Source organism: Dermacentor silvarum, chromosome 7 (genome assembly GCF_013339745.2).
Source record: "Dermacentor silvarum isolate Dsil-2018 chromosome 7, BIME_Dsil_1.4, whole genome shotgun sequence".
Taxonomy (NCBI): Eukaryota; Metazoa; Arthropoda; class Arachnida; order Ixodida; family Ixodidae; genus Dermacentor; species Dermacentor silvarum.
The window spans coordinates 72870495-72890823 of record NC_051160.1 but is presented as its reverse complement, the minus strand read 5'-3'; the positions used below and the strand labels follow the sequence as shown (position 1 = coordinate 72890823).

The window sequence follows — 20329 nt, the reverse complement described above, 5'->3', positions numbered from 1 at the left end:
TTAAAATGTCTGCATTTTGTTACTTTCCATCCATCTGCCAATCAGACCTCTTGTCTTGACATTCCGACATGCAGTATTTTCAGAAATGACTTAAGTAAACATACATACTCGCCGCGTTTACATTGTGCGAGTCTCAGGCACCTGGGCCGAAGCGCATTGTTAAGAAGTGCCTTTCCGGATAAGCAAGTGCTCATGCTATGAAACTCGCCACAGAACACGTGTTACCGAGAATAAAACATAAACTTCTTGCGATGGGAGAATATCTTTAACACAACGAATATTTCAACTCATCCTCACCATCGAATAGCGTTAAGCGGAACGCAAGCTCAGCCCAACTTTGGGCACAGTTTATTTCAAACGTTTGAAAAAGCCCTCTTTAACATATATTCGAACAAGTGCGTTGGATGTGGCCTTATCTTTATTTCAGTACAAAAAACAGTGAAAACGACGCATTACGGTATAATTGAGGCACTCTTCACAAAGCTTCGGTTGTCTTTATTCTAGCGAACTAGCAGGCAGTCACTTAGTTCCACCAAGGTTAAACTTAAAGTGCACATCGACGCCCACGCTATCCTGGTCGCCCAGTCGCACTTCACCGGACGCAACTTTGCCGAGGAGCTTGAGAATATGCTGACTCATAGGTGATCCTTTAGCTGACGCAATATCGGAGCCGTGTGAAGAAACAGCGCTGCATTCTCCTGTGGTAGAGTTGAATCGCGAGCCGCTTGTGCATTTCCGAAGCAGAGCCATTCCTTGGTAGCATCGGTAATAAAATTCACCATCCGCCTCATGTGGCACGGCGCGAACTGATTTGTTTTCACATAGCTTTTCAGGTGTGATCAAGGCATAAGAAGTCACCAACTGCAAATCCGAAACGGAAACAGGAAGAGCGTCTGGGGATTCCGTCACCGTTCCAACAGTGGCAATCAGTTCCTTCTGTGTTGTATGTGCAGCATTCGAAGCAGTGTGTGTCTTAGAGCCAGAGGGTGTAGCTTCTAGCCCAGCACGAGAAGTCGTTCCCATTTCTACACTTGTATTTTCCAACCAGGACATTGGAACAGACGATGTCTCCGAAGTTGGAGGGTGCGCAGATACACTAGATATTTGACCAACAGGTAATTCAGTTCGACGAGTTGTGTCCTCCGTCCACGAACTAGGAACCAACGATGTTTCTGTTATTGATGAGTAAGAGCCTCCTAAATCTCCGTGATCAGCAGTGGCTCCCCTCTCTGTAGTTCTGTTCTCCATAAAGCCTTCCGTAACTGCATGATCAGCAGTGGTTCCCAATTCTTCAGTTGAGTTCTGCATCCAGGAATTTCGAACAGACGATGTTTCTGATGTTGATGCGTACCAGCCTTCTCTAACTGCATGATCAGCAGTGGTTCCCAATTCTTCAGTTGTGTTCTCTCTCCAGAAATTGAGGACCGACGTTGCTTCTGATGCTGATGTGTACAAGCCTTCTGTAACTGCATGATCAGCAGTAGTTCCCAATTCTTCAGTTGCGTTCTCCCTCCGGAAATTGGGGACAGACGTTGTTTGTGATGCTGATGTGTAAAATCCTTCTGTAAGTCCATGATCATCAGTGGCTCCTAATCGTTCAGTTGCGTTCTCCCTCCAGAAATTGTGGACAGACGTTGTTTCTGATCCTGATGTGTACAAGCCTTCTGTAACTGCATGATCAGCAGTGGTTCCCCATTCCTTAGTTGCGTTGTCCCTCCAGACATTTGGCATTGATGATGTTTCTGACATTGTTGTGTTCGAACCTTCTGTGACTGCACGATCAACTGTAGTTCTCAATTCTTCAGTTGCGTTTTCCCTCCAGAAATTTGCAATAGACGATGTTTCTGATGCTGATGTGTACGAGCCTTCTGTAACTGCATGATCAGCACTGGTTCCCAATTCTTCAGTAGCGTTCTCCCTCCAAAAATTGGGGACAGACGTTGCTTCTGATGCTGATGTGTACAATCCCTCTGTAACTGCATGATCATGAGTGGCTCCCAATTGTTCAGTTGCGTTCTCCCTCCAAAAATTGGGGACAGACGTTGTTTCTGATGCTGATGTGTACAAACCTTCTGTAACTGCATGATCAGCAGTGGTTCCCCATTCTTCAGTTGCGTTCTCCGTCCAAACATTTGGCATAGATGATGTTTCTGACGTTGTTCTGTTCGAACCTTCTGTGACTGCACGATCAACTGTAGTTCTCAATTCTTCAGTTGCGTTCTCCGTCCAGAAATTGGGGACAGACGTTTTTTGTGATGCGGATGTGTAAAATCCTTCTGTAACTGCATAATCATCAGTGGCTCCTAATTGTTCAGTTGCGTTCTCCCTCCAGAAATTGGGGACAGACGTTGTTTCTGATGTTGATGTGTACAAGCCTTCTGTAACTGCATGATCAGCAGTGGTTCGCAATTCTTCAGTTGCGTTCTCCCTCCACACATTTGGCATAGATGATGTTTCTGACATTGTTGTGTTCGAAACTTCTGTGACTGCACGATCAACTGTAGTTCTCAATTCTTCAGTTGCGTTTTCCCTCCAGAAATTTGCAATAGACGATGTTTCTGATGCTGATGTGTACGAGCCTTCTGTAACTGCATGATCAGCACTGGTTCCCAATTCTTCGGTAGCATTCTCCTTCCAAAAATTGGGGACAGACGTTGCTTCTGATGCTGATGTGTACAATCCTTCTGTAACTGCATGATCATGAGTAGCTCCCAATACTTCAGTAGCGTTTTGCCTCCAGAAATTCGGGACAGATGTTGTTTCTAAAGCTGATGTGTACGAGCTTTCTGTAACTGCACGATCACCAGTGGTTCCCAATTGCTCAGTTGCGTTCTCCCTCCAGAAATTTGGCATAGATGATGTTTTTGACATTGTTGTGTACGAGCTTTCTGTAACTGTATGATCTGCAGTGGTTCCCAATTCTTTAGTAGTGTTCTCAATCCAGAAATTTGGGACAGACGTTGATTCTGATGCAGGCGTGTACAAGCCTTCTGTAACTGCAAGATCATCAGTGGTTTCCAATTCTTCAGTAGCGTTTTGCCTCCAAAAATTCGGGACAGACGTTGTTTCTGATGCTGATGTGTACGAGCCTTCTCTAACTGCACGATCACCAGTGGTTCCTAATTCCTCAGTTGCGTTATCCCTCCAGAAATTTGGCATAGATGATGTTTTTGACATTGTTATGTACGAGCCTTCTGTAACTTTATGATCAGCAGTGGTTCCCAATTCTTTAGTAGTGTTCTCCCTCCAGAAATTTGGGACAGACGTTGCTTCTGATGCAGGCGTGTACAAGCCTTCTGTAACTGCATGATCAGTAGTGGTTACCAACTTTTTTGTTCTGTTCTCCCTCCAGAAATTGGGGACAGACGTTGTTTCTGATGCTGATGTGTACAAGCCTTCTGTACCTGCATGACCAGCAGTGGTTCCCAATTCTTCAGTTGCGTTCACCCTCCAGAGATTTGTCATAGATGATGTTTCTGACATTGTTGCGTTCGAACCTTCTTTGGCTGCATAATCAACTATAGTTCTCAATTCTTCAGTTGCATTCTCACTCCAGAAATTTCGCGTAGACAATGTTTCTGATGCTGATGTGTACGAGCCTTCTGTAACTGCACGATCAGCAGTGGTTCTTAATTCTTCAGTTGCGTTCTCCCTCCTGAAATCGGGGACAGACGTTGTTTCTGATGCTGATGTGAACAAGCCTTCTGTAACTGCATGATCAGCAGTGGTTCCCAATTCTTCAGTTGCGTTCTCCCTCCAGAAATTTGGCATATATGATGTTTCTGACATTGTTGCGTTCGAACCTTCTGTGACTGCATGATCAACTGTAGTTCTTAATACTTCAGTTGCCTTCTCCCTACCGAAATTTAGCATAGACGATGTTTCTGATGCTGATGTGTACGAGCCTTCGGTAACTGCTTGATCAGCAATGGTTCCCAATTCTTCAGTTGCGTTCACCCTCCAGAAATTGGGGACAGACGTTCTTTCTGATGATGATGTGTACAAACCATCTGTAACTGCATGATCATCAGTGGTTCCAAATTCTTCAGTTGTGTTCTCCATCCAGAAATTGGGGACAGACGTTGTTTCTGATGCTGACGTGTACAAGCCTTCTGTAACTGCATGATCAGCCGCGGTTCCCAACTTTTCTGTTGTGTTCTCTCTCCAGAAATTGGGGACAGGCGTTGTTTCTGATGCTGATGTATACAAGCCTTCTGTGCCTGCATGAGCAGCAGTGGTTCCCAATTCTTCAGTTGCGTTCACCCTCCAGAAATTGGGGACAGACGTTGTTTCTGATGATGATGTGTACAAACCTTCTGTAACTGCATGATCATCAGTGGTTCCCAATTCTTCAGTTGTGTTCTCCATCCAGAAATTGGGGACAGACGTTGTTTCTGATGCTGACGTGTACAAGCCTTCTGTAACTGCATGATCAGCCGCGGTTCCCAACTTTTCGGTTGTGTTCTCCCTCCAGAAATTGGAGACAGACGTTGTTTCTGATGCTGATGTATACAAGCCTTCTGTGCCTGCATGACCAGCAGTGGTTCCCAATTCTTCAGTTGCGTTCTCCCTCCCGAAATTTGTCATAGATGATGTTTCTGACATTATTCCGTTCGAACCTTCTGTGGCTGCATGATCAACTGTAGTTCTCAATTCTTCAGTTGCATTCTCCCTCCAGAAATTTGGCATAGACGATGTTTCTGATGCTGATGTGTACGAGCCTTCCGTAACTGCATGATCAGAAGTGGTTCCCAATTCTTCAGTTGCGTTCTCCCTCCTGGAATCGGGGACAGACGTTGTTCCTGATGCTGATGTGAACAAGCCTTCTGTAACTGCCTGATCGGCAGCTGTTCCCAATTCCTTAGTTGTGTTGTCCCTCCATAAATTTGGCATAGATGATGTTTCTGACATTGTTGTGCTCGAACCTTCTGTGAGTGCACGATCAACTGTAGTTCTCAATTCTTCAGTTGCGTTCTCTCTCCAGAAATTGGGAACAGACGTTGTTTCTGATGCAGATGTGTACAAGCCTTCTGTAACTGCATGATCAGCAGTGGTTCCCAATTCGTCAGTAGCGTTTTGCCTCCAGAAATTGGGGACAGACGTTGTTTCTGATGCTGATGTGTGCGAGCCTTCTGTAACTGCACGATCAGCAGTGGTTCCCAATTCCCCAGTTGCGTTCTCCCTCCAGACATTTGGCATAGATGATGTTTCTGACATTGTTGTGTTCGAACCTTCTGTGACTGCACGATCAACTGTAGTTCTCAATTCTTCAGTAGCGTTCTCCCTCCAAAAATTGGGGACAGACGTTGTTTCTGATGCTGATGTGTACAAGCCTTCTGTAACTGCATGATGAGCAGTGGTTCCCAAATCTTCAGTTGCGTACTCCCTCCAGAAATTGTGGACAGACGTTGTTTCTGATGCTGGTGTGTACAAGTCTTCTGTAACTGCATGATCAGCAATGGTTCCCAATTCTTCAGTTGCGTTCTCCCTCCAGAAGTTAGGGACAGACTTTGTTTCTGATGCTGATGTGTACAAGCCTTCTGTAACTACATGATCAGCAGTGGTTCCTAATTCTTCAGTTGCGTTCTCCCTCAAGAAATTTGGCATAGATGATGTTTCTGACATTGTTGTGTTCGAACCTTCTGTGACTGCACGATCAACTGTAGTTTTCAATTCTTCGGTTGCTTTCTCCCTCCAGAAATTAGGCATAGACGACGTTTCTGATGCTGATGTGTACGAGCCTTCTGTAACCGCATGATCAGCACTGGTTCCCAATTCTTCAGTAGCGTTTTGCCTCCAGAAATTGGGGACAGACGTTGTTTCTGATGCTAATGTGTACGAGCCTTCTGTAACTGCACTATCAGCAGTGGTTCCCAATTCCTCAGTTGTGTTCTCCCTCCAGAAATTTGGCATAGATGATGTTTTTGACATTGTTGTGTACGAGCCTTCTGTAACTGTATCATCAGCAGTGGTTCCCAATTCTTTAGTTGCATTCCCCCTCCAGAAATTTGGCACAGACGATGTTTCTGATGATGATGTGTACGAGCCTTCCGTAACTGCATGATCAGCAGTGGTTCCCAATTCTTCAGTTGCGTTCTCCCTCCTGAAATTGGGGACAGACGTTGTTTCTGATGCTGATGTGAACACGCCTTCTGTAACTGCCTGATCAGCAGTGGTTCCCCATTCCTTAGTTGCGTTGTCCCTCCAGAAATTTGGCATAGATGATGTTTCTGACATTGTTGTGTTCGAACCTTCTGTGACTGCACGATCAACTGTAGTTTTCAATTCTTCGGTTGCTTTCTCCCTCCAGAAATTTGCCATAGACGATGTTTGTGATGCTGATGTGTACGAGCCTTCTGTAAATGCATGATCAGCACTGGTTCCCAATTCTTCAGTTGCGTTCTCCCTCCAGAAATTGGGGACAGACGTTGTTTCTGATGCTGATGTGTACAACCTTTCTGTAACTGCATGATTATGAGTGGCTCCCAATTGTTCAGTTGCGTTTTCCCTCCAGAAGTTTGGCATTGACGATGTTTCTGATGCCGATGTGTACGAGCCTTCTGTAACTGCATGACCAGCAGTGGTTCCCAATTCTTCAGTTGCGTTCTCCCTCAAGAAATTTCGCAAAGATGATGTTTCTGATATTGCTGTGTAGGAGCCATCTGTAACTGTATGATCAGCAGTGGTTCCCAAATCTTCAGTGGCATACTTCGTCCAGAAATTTGGGGCAGATGACGTTTCTGGTATTGCAACGTTTTCTACTCTCAGTGTGGTGATATCCGGCAAATTTAAATCCACATTCATGCCTTCAACAATGCCGGTAAGCAGGTCGTTCTTGCGCTTGTATGCTGTATCCTGGTTGTCCACGTCCACTGCCCATGCAACCACCCCTCCGATTGCGGTAGATCTTGCGAGAATCACCTGCAATCAAATATATTGAGCGTAAAATCGGGAGTCTATGGCGGTGACGTGTAATCTGATTACTCTGATGCTGCTCTGAAGTCACACGTCTCTGCTTTGATTACACTTGATACCATTCAATTAGGGCGACAATACGTTTTGGATAAAATACGTTTCTCGTTAACTTAACACCTTTATAATTCAGAAAGTCTGACGTTAATGCAAAAAAATACAGGCTCAAGCACAGTGATATTAAAATGCTGTTAGTATGCGGCGGTCGTAAAGAAAGTACCGCAGTCGTTCCTATGTGCAGAAACTCAACATTTTCCGCCATGTTCGGACACTTATCTTATCATTCATAAAAATAAATTTAAACGCATTGGCGTATTGTGATGGTTCCTGTCGGATGAATATGAAAAACTTGAGTAGAACTTTTCGGAAGTACCTGCTCAGAGAAAATACTCGGCTTAGACCACTTATGACATCTTCAATGAGATTACCAGCACAGCGGAAGTAAATAACGTGCTCATAATTCGTGCATTTCACTGGGTCTTCCGTAATTATACAGTGACTCTCTGGATCTGTCATTTAAATTAGCAGGCTTATCAGAACAAGCACCGCTTTCTTTGTTATTGTGGCGAGGCAGGACTGACAGGTGGTATTTGTCAAGTAAGTCTGGACAAAAGGACTTTCCGAGGGTATATCTGACATATCTGTTTGTGCATATCTGATGTGCTTTAAGGGACAAAAAACGCGAACGTGACCCTAGATAAAATAGTAGCCACCGAACAAGCGCTTCTTCCGTGTCTACGAGTTTATTTCGCGCGATGTCTCCAATTTTTTTTCGCTCCTAAATCATGTCAAGTCTATGCAAGCTAACCGTTCAAGGGCCGAAACGAGCCGGTGCTTCTGAAAGCGCGGTACAGAGTGTACAATTTTAATTTCTGAACTTAAAGTTAATATTCTGCGTGTGTCTCTGATTGCATAACAAGCGTTTGGACAAAGCCAGTTTTGTCTAGTGAAGGAAAATGCTAGTGTCCAACTACCAGAATTCCTTACCTTTCGACGTACGCTGTCAGCGTCGTCATAAAAAACACGCTGACCATCCGCTAGAAGTAAGTAGGACGACAGCCTCTGTTCGTCCCACTTAGAGGGAACTCCACTGCGAATCATCGCGCACACCTAAAAAAAAGGCCAAAAGCACGATTACGTACTAGTAGAAGCAGAAACAAGAAGTTAAAAAGAGGCGCTGAAGCAGTATGGAAGCCACCGATAAATGTAAGCCTCTGCACCAGCCCTTTTATTACTTTTTTCTGCAGATAACATAACCGTAAGCACATTGCAGTGGTTACGGTAATGTGACTCTCCGATAGATAAGCTGATCACCGGTTACGTTAAATTTCGGCTTTGTTTGCTGCTTTCCTGAAACTCTAAAAAACCTCTTTGTGTGACAATTAGTGGTCTGTACATTCGCTTTTACCACACTACGTGTAAATGTGTTCACGAAACAGCCCAAATCATTGATTTCACTAAAAACTAAAGAGAAAACAGGTATATTCTGGAACAGTGCTGTACACAATGCAAAGCGCACTCTTACGGCATCATGCCTTGTTACTGCTGGGAAAACACGGGCAATGCGGGAGATGGAAATTCAAGACAATGAGCGAAACAAGAAAAAGGTGAGAGCAGGAGCCAACGTTTTGATAACTGGACTTGTCTTCTTCAAGGCGACTTATGCTCTCCGCGGCACAGTATACTGTTACTGCTGAATGCCCAGGGTATATCTACGGCACCTGAATTTATATTAAAGATGTTGAATTCAGAAAAGGACTGTTTTCCTATTGCGTTCCTTCTGTCTTTTAACACGAAAGTGTTTTATGCCGGGGTCCACCAAGACTTCACTGACGTATTTCCGTCACGGAAATACGTCACACGAACATACACGAACATAATACAAAGAAAGAAACCAGAAGAAAAAGTTCCACAAACATGCAAAATTTGGAAATCGAACCCACGACCTCTCGGTCCGCGACGATAGATCGCCGAGCGTTTAACCCATTGCGCCACAAACGCATTTGCAGAGAGCTACACAGACGCGCCTTATATATCTAACACTCCTCCGTGTACCCGCGCTCTTGCTCGGGGCGGTGCCGCCGCCTACGAGCAGAAAAGAGAAGTACTGCATTATGACACTAACGCGCACCGACAGTGAACGCTTCGGTGGTCTCAAGCCCCAACCAGACGTACGCGTTGGGACGCGTTCGCAGGCGCCGTGCGCCTGAGAGAGGTTGTGGTTGTAAAGAGGAAGAGGCAGAAAATATCGCCTCTTCCTCTTCACAACCACAAACTCTCTCGGGCGCACGGCGCCTGCGGACGCGTTACAACGCGTACGTCTGGTTGGGGCTTCAGCACTACGACGCCTCGATGCCAGCATTCGAAGGGACGCTGGCATCAAGAAGCACTACCAACGCCACCTAGGTGGCGTTCACCGTACTCAGCACAGCGGAGCGTGGCCTCCGCAATTAGCTCTGAAAATGTTTCTGAAGTTGATCGCGGAGGCTGCAATTACGACGCGCTGTACGCGCTGATTTGACTCGGTGACGATTCAGTTACGTGCTTTGTCTTGCGCGTTGTATTAGTGTGTCAGTTACGTGCTTCGACTTTCGCGTTGTTCTAGCGTGTGCAGCGTAGTGCAGCTTCCATATGCACGACGGTTGCTCATGGTCATCGACGTTGGTAGTCGTGATGGAGGAGACGTGCCACCAGGCGTCAGCGTGGGTGCATCAACGCCTAAGGCCGCTTCAGCCACAAAACACCAATAGACATTATATATCAATGTGCAATAAACATTACACTACTTCTGTGAAGACACGTTTCACTTTCGTGTTCTATACCGATTCCTATATAAGAGGGATCAACCACATTTTTTGTAGGTTTTAAGTAAACGACCAGTATTTGAATTACATTTTATGTACATCTGAAGGATGATGATGGCTGCGGCCAGCTGTATTTAGTTATATAGCATGTACATGTGTTTGTGCCTATGTGTGTGTGCGTGCGTGTTTGCGTGCGTGCGTGTGAGTGCGTGTGTGTGTGTGTGTGTGTGTGTGTGTGTGTGTGTGTGTGTGTGTGTGTGTGTGTGTGTGTGTGTGTGTGTGTGTGTGCGTGTGTGCGTGTGTGTGTGTGTGTGTGTGTGTGTGTGTGCGTGTGCGTGTGCGTGTGCGTGTGCGTGTGCGTGCGTGTGTGTGTGTGTGTGTGTGTGTGTGTGTGTGTGTGTGTGTGTGTGTGTGTGTGTGTGTGTGTGTGTGTGTGTGTGTGTGTGTGTGTGTGTGTGTGTGTGTGTGTGTGCATCTATGCGTGCGTGCGTGCGTGTGACAGGCACTTGCATCCTGCTCCTCCTTCGTAGCTACTACGGCTCTTCGGAGGGGCCGCTTAACATTTTTCTGCAAATGCAAGAACAAGAGGCACTGTCATAATATTGACATTTCAGTTTCGATAGAGTGTTTCTTGTGAGGTTTCTCGAAAGCAAAAGTGCTTAGCTGTTTTAAAAAGTAGACCTATTTACTGCCTAGCACTACTAGATTAGTGCGGAACCTTTCCTTCTACACGTGCATACAAACATTCATGAGTAGCAACTTTCGTGGAAAAGTGGTTCCACTGTGATATGGCGATGCAAAACATTGTTGTATAAAATTTAGTAATGTGTCAAATTCAATATAGCAGCCGATCTTTCATGACACCTAAAGAACTTGATTCATCGACTTCGACTAAAACAAACTCACACACACTACTTACCTCTACAGGAAACAGGTCCTATATGTGATGTCCCAAAATACTTTACATGTGAATATAAACGTTAGCGATTAAACGAGGTAGACAAAATAAGCGCCCCTTTATTGAAACAGAATACTTCGACCATATTCTGCCAATGAAATGTAAGAAAAGGCAAACATCTTAAAATGCCTCTTATTGACCTCAAGATTAGAAAAGCCTTTGTTGAATATGGTGTTAAACGAGACATAAAGCGACGCCTCTCATAGTCTTTACCATGAAGTGGTCTCCGATAGAACTGTGTTTGGTTTTTGCATTGCGTATTTGGATCACTTTTTTTTTTTCACAAAAGGTTACAGGCTGCCAATGTATCCTCATTTAAGTAGCGTGAAGGGCACGAGTTATATAATCATTGTAGTACCCATCGCTACAGCTTCATTTTTAGCGTAATTTTTATAAAATTTCGCTTTATAAGATCAAGGTGTAGATTAATACATATTGTCAACCTCTGTACTTCGACGCGAAACGATTTTATTGCCGGAGAAGGTCAGCGTAACGCGCACGGATGCTGGTGGCATCTTGTTCTAATTTTTAGAATATTTTAATGCAATTATCCAAAAGATTATTGCTTTCTACGACAATTGACTCACCTTAAAATACGGAACTATTACGTCGTGATTTTCATCGTCACCTTCCTTAGAAAGCTGAACACTCGGGCGATCTTTCAGCCCCGAGAATGGAACTTCGAGGAGCACTTTTTCATGGGGCAAGCCGGCTTCCAATAGGTATTGTAGGCCACGACGCTGAAACGGGAAGAAATTCAGGGGTGGTTTAGCGGTAAATCCGAGACAAATGCTTTAAAATTGCGTCGCCCCTCTTGCAGGTCTTGGATCCATGATTAAAACCGCGTTCACTTTATTGCGAAGCGTTCAGGAGCTAACTCAATCCACGTGCTTCCTGTTCGAGGAGCGATGTGCTAATGACGGGTGCCCGGAGCAGATGACCAGCCGTTGCTCTGTCTCTCTTTCTCTCTCTCTCTCTCTCTCTCTCTCTCTTTATATATATATATATATATATATATATATATATAAGTTCAATATTCAGCATGCACTTTCTTTAACTATGATACCCTTAATGCTCAGGCATTAAAAGAGAATGAATAACGCACGGTAGTAAAACAGTGCAAAATGCCCGTCCTGTTACCAACTTCTGCCTTTCAAGTGATAAAATGAAGTAGTGCATTTTAAAATCTTATAATATTACGCCTAAATCTTCGCAAAAAGAAGGACGCAAAGGATTTTCCTGAAAACAAAAGTCCTTAAACGTTACACATTCTCGCGGGCTAGCACGTTGGCGTGGAGTCCAGAAATGCAGTCTGGCAGTCGCACAGATAACTATAAGCGGCAAACTTCTATCACACGATACAATCTTTGGTAGCGACTAATTCATTTCGTAGTGCAGCCATTTGCTGAATTGTTAATAAGTGGCTAGGTAAATTTGTAGCAAGGAGAATGTCACTAATGAATCAGGGAACACAGAATTGTCAACGTTTAGGGTGATCTGCACTGCGTGGTAGTGTTGTACGTTATTTCTTTCAAACTTGTTGCTGCAGAACTCACCTCGCTATGACTGTCCATGGAAATGTGATTAGCATTCGAGCAATGCAGTGGCCCACGAGTATGCCAGAATAACAACTGTATGTCGCCGATGTAGTGGCAATGATGGAATAACGAAGAAGAAATGACGTCGACGGAACTACAAAGGTGGTATGACGGCGACGGCAGGTTGACATTCAGATGACAAGTGTTTCAGGCTTGTCATCTCAATGTCATCACGTCGTCATGACGCGCACGACGTCACGACGATGTTATAATGGCGAAATCGTCAACAAATTCATGAGCACAATGGCCCTGGCGACGCGTGTACGGCGACAACCCGATGACGAAGCTGGAATAATGGCATGACGTTTCTGAAGTGATGACGATAAAACGACCGCGTGACAATGACGGCACGACGACAAAAGTATGACGACGACTGGGTGACGACGACGGTAGGAGGATAGTATGATGACGAAGTTTGAATGGCGACAGTGGAACAAGCGCGACCTGATCACAACGACACAATGACAGCGAATGCATTATTGCGATGCTATGACGATGACGCAATGACAATCACATGATATCGGTATGCGACATGGGATGACGGTGAGTTTATAGGGACGTGCGAATAGTGATTTTTGAGACCGAATCCAATCGGAATCGAATAGTGCCAGCAGCAAATAGAATCGAATGGCGAATATTTTTCCAATACATTTCGAATGATGAACAGCCGTTGTCCCAATTGAAAGTTCGGCAGCACGTTACATTCCTGTAACACGTGAAGGCGAAAGCATGCTGCACACGCGGTATTGTGTGAATTTATTCGATCGTTGGGGTCAGACTGCTTGTAAGACACAACGAGCCGCATTCTGAAGTAAATGAAGTAATGGTCCTATAGGTCATCCTCATCAACTGCACATGCAAGCACTTAATGTAGTTATTAAATGGGCAGCATGCTTCAGTGAGCATGTTATTGTTGTACGTATTGACTGCTTATTAGTCGAAGTCCATTTTCAGCGTCGTCCGGCGGGATGACATCCCCCGACCACACACCGTCCCTGGGGCACTGCGGTTGCTTCTCGACCTTCAGAGACATCATCATGGCCTTATGGTCTGTAAAGTAGAGATGTATCGCACACCTTTTATGACATCGTGGTTTTGGAAGACCACCAACGCGCAATCCGTTAGGCCCCGGCCAAGCGCTTTCCATCTCCATCTCTGCCGCTTCGCAGTTGACTACATATAAGGTGATTTGACTACATATAAGGCGCGTTTGCTCTACATATAAGGTGATTGTAAAGGAGGAAAGAGACGCCTACTTCTGCAGCCCTTAAGGGAGCACGGCGCAGAACGCGCGTTTGTTCTCCGCCATGGGTTCACTCCCCGTGAAGGCGCGCGCCCCTCGCGCCCTTTCACTCGCACGTACAGCGTCCGGCGCACGGCGATGATTTCATCTCTATTGACGTCATACGGAACCTCACGGTGACGGCGACGCCGACGACAGAAATCTGCTTTGGAGTGTCCATATAATTGCTATCGCAATAAAAGGTGCGGCCTGCCGAGTGCATCGAAAACGGTGTGATCCGCCGCGGCGCCACACGTCGGGGGCTGTTGTCTGGCATCCGCATATCAAATGCGTCAGGAACGCGCTTGGAACGCCGTCGCGCGTGCCAGCCGACGGCGCGTTCCATCGCCGATGACTAGCGCCGTTCGGCCCAGCCAAGCAGCCGACAATGCAACTACGGCTGCCACATTCGCTCCCATTGTAACGCGCCCGACGCCACGCCGAACCTTTCTTTTATCCAGTGGCCGTGCCTTAAGCAATGGTTCATAACCCCGTAAACACGGCCTCCACATTACGACGACAGAAAAGGAGTGAAATTCTACGCTGGAATAATGAGCGGCAACGCGGCCAGCTGTGGAGGACTACGACGACGACAACGAACGCGGGACCAGTGGCACGAGCGCGTATCGAGCGCGAGCCGCTTGCTTAGCGTGCAGACCCCGACAGCCCGGCCGCGTAAGGTTTTCGCACCTAAAAACCCAAGCCGCGCGAAAATAAAAATTGCTTGTTGGGCTGGGGATTCGAACAACCTGCCTCCGGGGTACGAGACCACCACGCTAACCGATTCAGACGCTGTCGGTTCACCGTACGCTCCCTTCAAAGCAGAGTTTTATATGCATGAAAAAGAAGACGCCGTGCAACGCGTGCGCCCGTGACAAGTGCACGCTCGGCAAAGGCTCCGCATGCTTGACGGGTCTGGCTCGGCGCCCGCAGCTCGTGCGCGCGATCATACCATTCCCCCATTCAATCACTGCCTTCCCCTCCCTCCGGAGGAGGGAAAGGGTGTCATCGCGTGTTCGCTCACCTCGCGCCAGCCATTTCCCTCTAGTTAAGGCCTGGCAATCAGAGGGAGAGGCCGCGTTTGATTCGTTCTGCCGAAGAGTTCTGCCATTTGGTTCATTCTGCCTCTCAAAAACTAACCAACCCCTCCCCTAGGATTGTAGTGAAGGGGTTTCAGGTAAGGAAGGGGTTTAAGTTTTTTTTATTGCGATAGCAATTATATGGACACTCAAAAGCAGATTTCTGCCGTCGGCGTCGCCGTCGCCGTCGCCGTCGCCGTCGCCGTCGCCGTGAGGTTCCGTATGACGTCAATGGAGATGAAATGGTGGCCGCGCGCCACCGAACGCTGTATGTGCGAGTGAATGGGCGCGAGGGACGCGCTCTTTCACGGGGAGTGAAGGCACGGCGGAGAACAAACGCGCGTTCTGCGCCGTGCTTCCTTAAGGGCTGCAGAAGTAGGCGTCCCTTTCCTCCTTTACAATCACCATATATGTAGAGCAAACGCGCCTTCTTCCGATGCGCGAGAGGCCGTGGGGGAGGGGGGGAAGGGGGAGGGAAGGGAGGCGACGTTTAGCTGCGGCACCAAGTGCCTATTTATATCAGAGGCTCCGGCAACAGTCACCAACGCCGCACGCATTTTGAGCGAACGCGGGCAAAACGCCGACGGCGTCGACAACAGTTCTGCGCGTTGCCGGTGCTGCTGCATGTCCAAGTTTATACAGCTGATAAAGCTAACATCATTACTACGTATAGCTCTCTACAAATTTGCTATCGCAATTGATGCTTCACCTTTCAGGTGAAACTGCGACAACTTTTTATTGCGATAGCAATTATATGGACACTCAAAAGCAGATTTCTGCCGTCGGCGTCGCCGTCGCCGTCGCCGTGAGGTTCCGTATGACGTCAATGGAGATGAAATCGTCGTCGCGCGCCGAACGCTGTATGTGCGAGTGAAAGGGCGCAAGGGGCGCGCGCTTTCACGGGGAGTGAACGCACGGCCGAGAACAAACGCGCGTTCTGCGCCGTGCTCGCTTAAGGGCTGCAGAAGTAAGCGTCTCTTTCCTCCTTTACAATCACCATATATGTAGAGCAAACGCGCCTTCTTCCGAAGCGCGAGAGGCCGTGGGGGAGGGGGAGGGGGGGAAGGGGAGGAAAGGGAGGCGACGTTTAGCTGCGGCACCAAGTGCCTATTTATATCAGAGGCTCCGGCAACAGTCACCAACGCCGCACGCATTTTGAGCGAACGCGAGCAAAACGCCGACGGCGTCGACAATAGTTCTGCGTGTTGCCGGTGCTGCTGCATGTCCAAGTTTATACAGCTGATAAAGCTAATATCATTACTCCGTATAGCTCTCTACAAATTTGCTATCGCAATTGATGCTTCGCCTTTCAGGTGAAACTGCGACAACTTTTTCACTCGTCTACTTCTTTTGTATGATTGGGCTACGCCATTCTTTTTCGGCTATGAACCATTGCAACGAGCCACTTGAGGCTTTCGCTCTAATGTAAAACGATGTTCACAGCCTAGAATTCTTGAGGTCAGCAAGTTTCTGTCTTTGCATAGTACGTAATGAAGCGTGGATTATTATTAAACATACAAATTGCGCATCAGAAACAAAGAAGTAGTTCCTTCGCAAGGCAAAGGCTCTTCAGAAAATATGTCTACCTAGTGACGTATTTGCTGATTTCCTTCTTGTAGCGCAAAAAAAAAAACACGGACGTAGAAGAAGAACAAGGAGACACACAGGCGCTAACTTCCAACAACGATTTATTTCCGGACGCAGGCCACTTTTGTATTTTTATTTTTTCCGTCGTTGGAAGTCAGCGCTTGTGTTTGTCTTTGTTCTTCTTCTACGTCCGGGTGTTTTTTGCGCTACAAGAAGAAAATCTGCAAACATGTTACACCAACAAACCTAAATGTCTACACTGATGGACTTTATTTCTAGTGGCGTAGCTGGCTCCACTACGCAAGTTCTCATGTGGTATCTCTTTACTATGCCCGCGGGGGACAAAATTTTCCGTACTTTTGCTCCAACTTTAAGTTTATTTGAGCAGAACTGACGCTTGAAATATTCGAAAGATATTCGAAAAATATTAGCATTTACGAATAGTGACTATTCGATTCGAAGACTGAATCGAAAAGGACAGTATTGGATTAGCTATTCCTAATTTTCGAATATTCGCACACCCCTGCGACCGTTTATGACTATGACGTGACGACGATGGCATAAAGAGAGTTGGATGACGAAGCTGTAGCGACAGCGTTAGAACGACGGTGAGGGCATCATTAGGACGGTATGACAACGATTGCCTGACGAGTTTACGACGACAATGGTGTGTCGGCGACGGCATTACAAGAGTAAGATGACGAAGATGCAATCACCACGAAGGCATCACGTCCATAAGCTGAAACCTAGTGGCCCAAGCTATTAGACAACTTAGGCCACTGGGTCGACGTAGAAGTAATGACGATGACGGGATTACGATAGTCACGTGACGAAGCTAGAATGATGATGATGGAACAACCACAACAGCATGACGACCATGAGCACATGCCTAGCCGCTTACGCTGGTCACTGGGTCGGCGTAAGATAGATAGATAGATAGATAGATAGATAGATAGATAGATAGATAGATAGATAGATAGATAGATAGATAGATAGATAGATAGATAGATAGATAGATAGATAGATAGATAGATAGATAGATAGATAGATAGATAGATAGATAGATAGATAGATAGATAGATAGATAGATAGGCATAAAACGCCCGAAGTAGGAAAATAATGCTAATTGCATTGAAAACTTAAGATATAACCTGTCTTTCAACAATACGACTATTAAAGATATGTGGCTCACGTGTAGTGTACGGCACTTGTCGTTCAGTAAAATTAACACATTCGTTAAGCTTTGGGAGACAAACAATATAGAGAAGCGGGGAAGTAACAAATTTCGAAAGCTGGCAATCAAATACAGATTTGAGAGAGTTCTAAAAAATCTTCATGCATGTTTTACCAATACTCTTAAGCACTCTGTAACAGAACATAGCAACCACAACTCATTCTCTGAAAAAAAATGAGGCAAGTTATCTTACGATGTCTGCCGGGGACAAAGGCGTCAACAATGCACCTTTGCTCTTGCGTGCGCTATTAGACGTGCTGATGAGGCCAGTTGATACGTTGCGAGCACTTGCGTGGAAAAAATCAACATACCTGCAACAATGGCATGTTATTGTAATATCAAGAAGAGAATCCTCCAATGTTTCCAAAATTATTGGCACAGCGAAAAATACGCAATGACAAGCTCTAACAGGGACATTGTAATAGTTTCAAAACAGACTTTAGGAGTTCTTGCGCTTTCCGAAATATTAGAGACACACGGAGAGTGCTGTAGAATTGACCAACAAATTCGACATTGTTGAACTCACGTTGTCGAAGGTGTCCGAAAGATACTGTGTCGTTAGTTTCTTTATTGGTGCTAATTAATCAAGATATTATACTGTACGAGAAGTGCACATGTACGTTTAGACACCATTACGTACTGATGTCTGATCAGTTTGACTGATCCTATTTTATAGGTGACGACTTATAGCCAGCTTGTACCCAGCGAATGATAAAGTACGGTGAACAAGAGCGTTCATAGGGAAATGGGGCCCTGCTTTCAGAGTCGCTACAGCTTGAATGCCAACCGTAGGTTGAACGGTAATGGCGAAGTTGAGGGCTTATTTTCACTTTGGCGTGGTGCTTTTAAAATCGGATCTGGTGTTGTTTTGCAATTCCTGTTTTAGCAGTATTGCTCAAATCCCGTAAAAAGTCTGTTGACCAAAGTCAACCTACCGCTATACAACAGCAAGTAGGTTTGACTTTTGCATAAAGTTCCGTAAGTTTCGAGCTAAATTACACAGTCATCTTATGAACACACTACTGCGCTAGCCTGACAGGTTAAACGCTCGATGTCGAAGGAAAGCGTTTCCGGAAATTGCTTCACAGTGGCGTCTGCGCAAGGCGTTTTATTCGCGTCCTCGAGGGCATACAGACAATGGACAGGTATTGCAGTATATGGCGCGTTATCTCGAAGTGATGTGCGCAAGCTTTTTTTATCGTTTTCTCGTGCTCTCTTATCTTGCAGTCCATTTATGCCCTTCCACGACTACAGGGCAACAAGCCGGCCCTTAGCCTTTCTTTCCTCCCTTTGTTTCTATCTTTTCTTAACATAGGTCTCGCATGTATTTCACATACATATTTAAGGGAAATCCGACCTAAACCTAAAATGAGGCCACTCATCAATACCAAATGCCTTAGCTGTAATCTTGCCACACATCTCGAGGAACAATTTAGAGGAAGGCAAAGGTAAGCACATTTTCACTACAACATGACAATTGTTGGGAGCATCACATGCCTGCAGCTCATTACGAGTACACAGCAGCCATTGATCTTTCTTCAAACAATGATATGTTTAATGGACTAGCCAGCACTTTCAGTTTTCGTAAATACAGCTCTACTCGTTGTCACGCTCTCGCCGCCAGGCATGTTGTCATGCTGAAAACGCCGGTTCTTGTCCGACAGCCAAAGAAAAGCAGAACTGTGGCAGGCTCATACGCAGGTAGAAGACCACCTTCAAAAGCCGGTAGCTGACCGCTGTCGATCTGGCGCCGAAGAGTAGCGGAGCCGCATTGTCGGTTCTACGGTTTCAACGCACGCTCTCGGCCTGAGCCACCGTACAGGATGCTGGTCGCTCCGGTAGGGCACCGCCCTGAATTATCTCAGAACTGAGAGTATACCAGGAGGTGATCAACCAAGAACACGGCGTTACGAAGAAAAGTTGTGATATCCGCGGTTCAAATTCCATCTTACTGGAACCGCAACCTTGCAGCAATTGCTGCCCTTATCGAATAAATGCTTCTTTGTACTCACGGTACGAGCTCGTGTAGGAACGTGTAGACGTCTTTCTGTCTTGGCAGAACGATGACGCAGCTCATAATGAAATTGGAGTGTCGCTTGAACGTCATTCGTATTTGCTGCAAAAACAAAAATTCACGTAGTTCAACATATGAAGGTGTAGGCCATTTCATTGGGTCCATAAAATAAGCCTACACTGGAATGACCGCGTGCCGGAAACCTGGCACCCAACAGCTCTTTTCAATATTTTTAATCCCTCTCTTTTATTGGCATTAGGGCTGGCAAGCTCTAATGCTGAAATACGAAAGCACTAATACTAAAGTATTTCAAATGCACAGTCTGGCTAGTAGCAGAACGCGTGAGCCTGCGATAAAATATTAGCTGAATTTTCGACTAGTTTCACACTGAAGTTACTCGTTCACCTCTTTGTGTAGAGGCACAGCATTTGATTCAGTACACTACTTATCGACTGGAATGGTCATCCTGCCGCTTCTTTCTTCCCATGTATGCATCCACTGAAGCAAGAGATAGAGAGAAAAGTTTCATGGCACGAAATGCAGATAGGTCGGCCTAGTGCACATTCTTCCAGTCAGCTACTTTGTACTGGGCCGGGAAAGAAAGAACACGAGAGAAGAACAAGAGCGAAAGAAAGAACACCATGATAGGTGAAGTTGACGACAGAAGGAGGATGTCAAACATATTAGGTCCGCTAAGCAATTAGGTCTACTCAAAGTGTACAATCCAGTACAGTACAGGCCAAGGGCCTAACATAACGTCCTCCGATAAAGGTGGGCTGTCGAGGCGTGCCAGATTGTTAT

The 20329-nt window shown here is 45.9% G+C and overlaps 1 protein-coding gene across 1 annotated transcript in view; it reads right to left on the bottom strand.

Annotated features, from left to right (window-relative positions):
* Window positions 1-854: 854 nt before the first annotated feature.
* Window positions 855-20329, bottom strand: part of LOC119458957 (oviduct-specific glycoprotein-like) — a 33774-nt gene continuing 14299 nt past the window's right edge. Inside the window, exons 4-10 of the mRNA XM_049671530.1 lie at window positions 19527-19630; window positions 17708-17825; window positions 11322-11474; window positions 7960-8082; window positions 4926-6921; window positions 1658-1763; window positions 855-861 (exon numbers count right to left, since the gene is read on the bottom strand). Coding sequence (XP_049527487.1) covers window positions 855-861; window positions 1658-1763; window positions 4926-6921; window positions 7960-8082; window positions 11322-11474; window positions 17708-17825; window positions 19527-19630 — 2607 coding nt within the window. The remainder of the gene's footprint in view (window positions 862-1657; window positions 1764-4925; window positions 6922-7959; window positions 8083-11321; window positions 11475-17707; window positions 17826-19526; window positions 19631-20329) is intronic.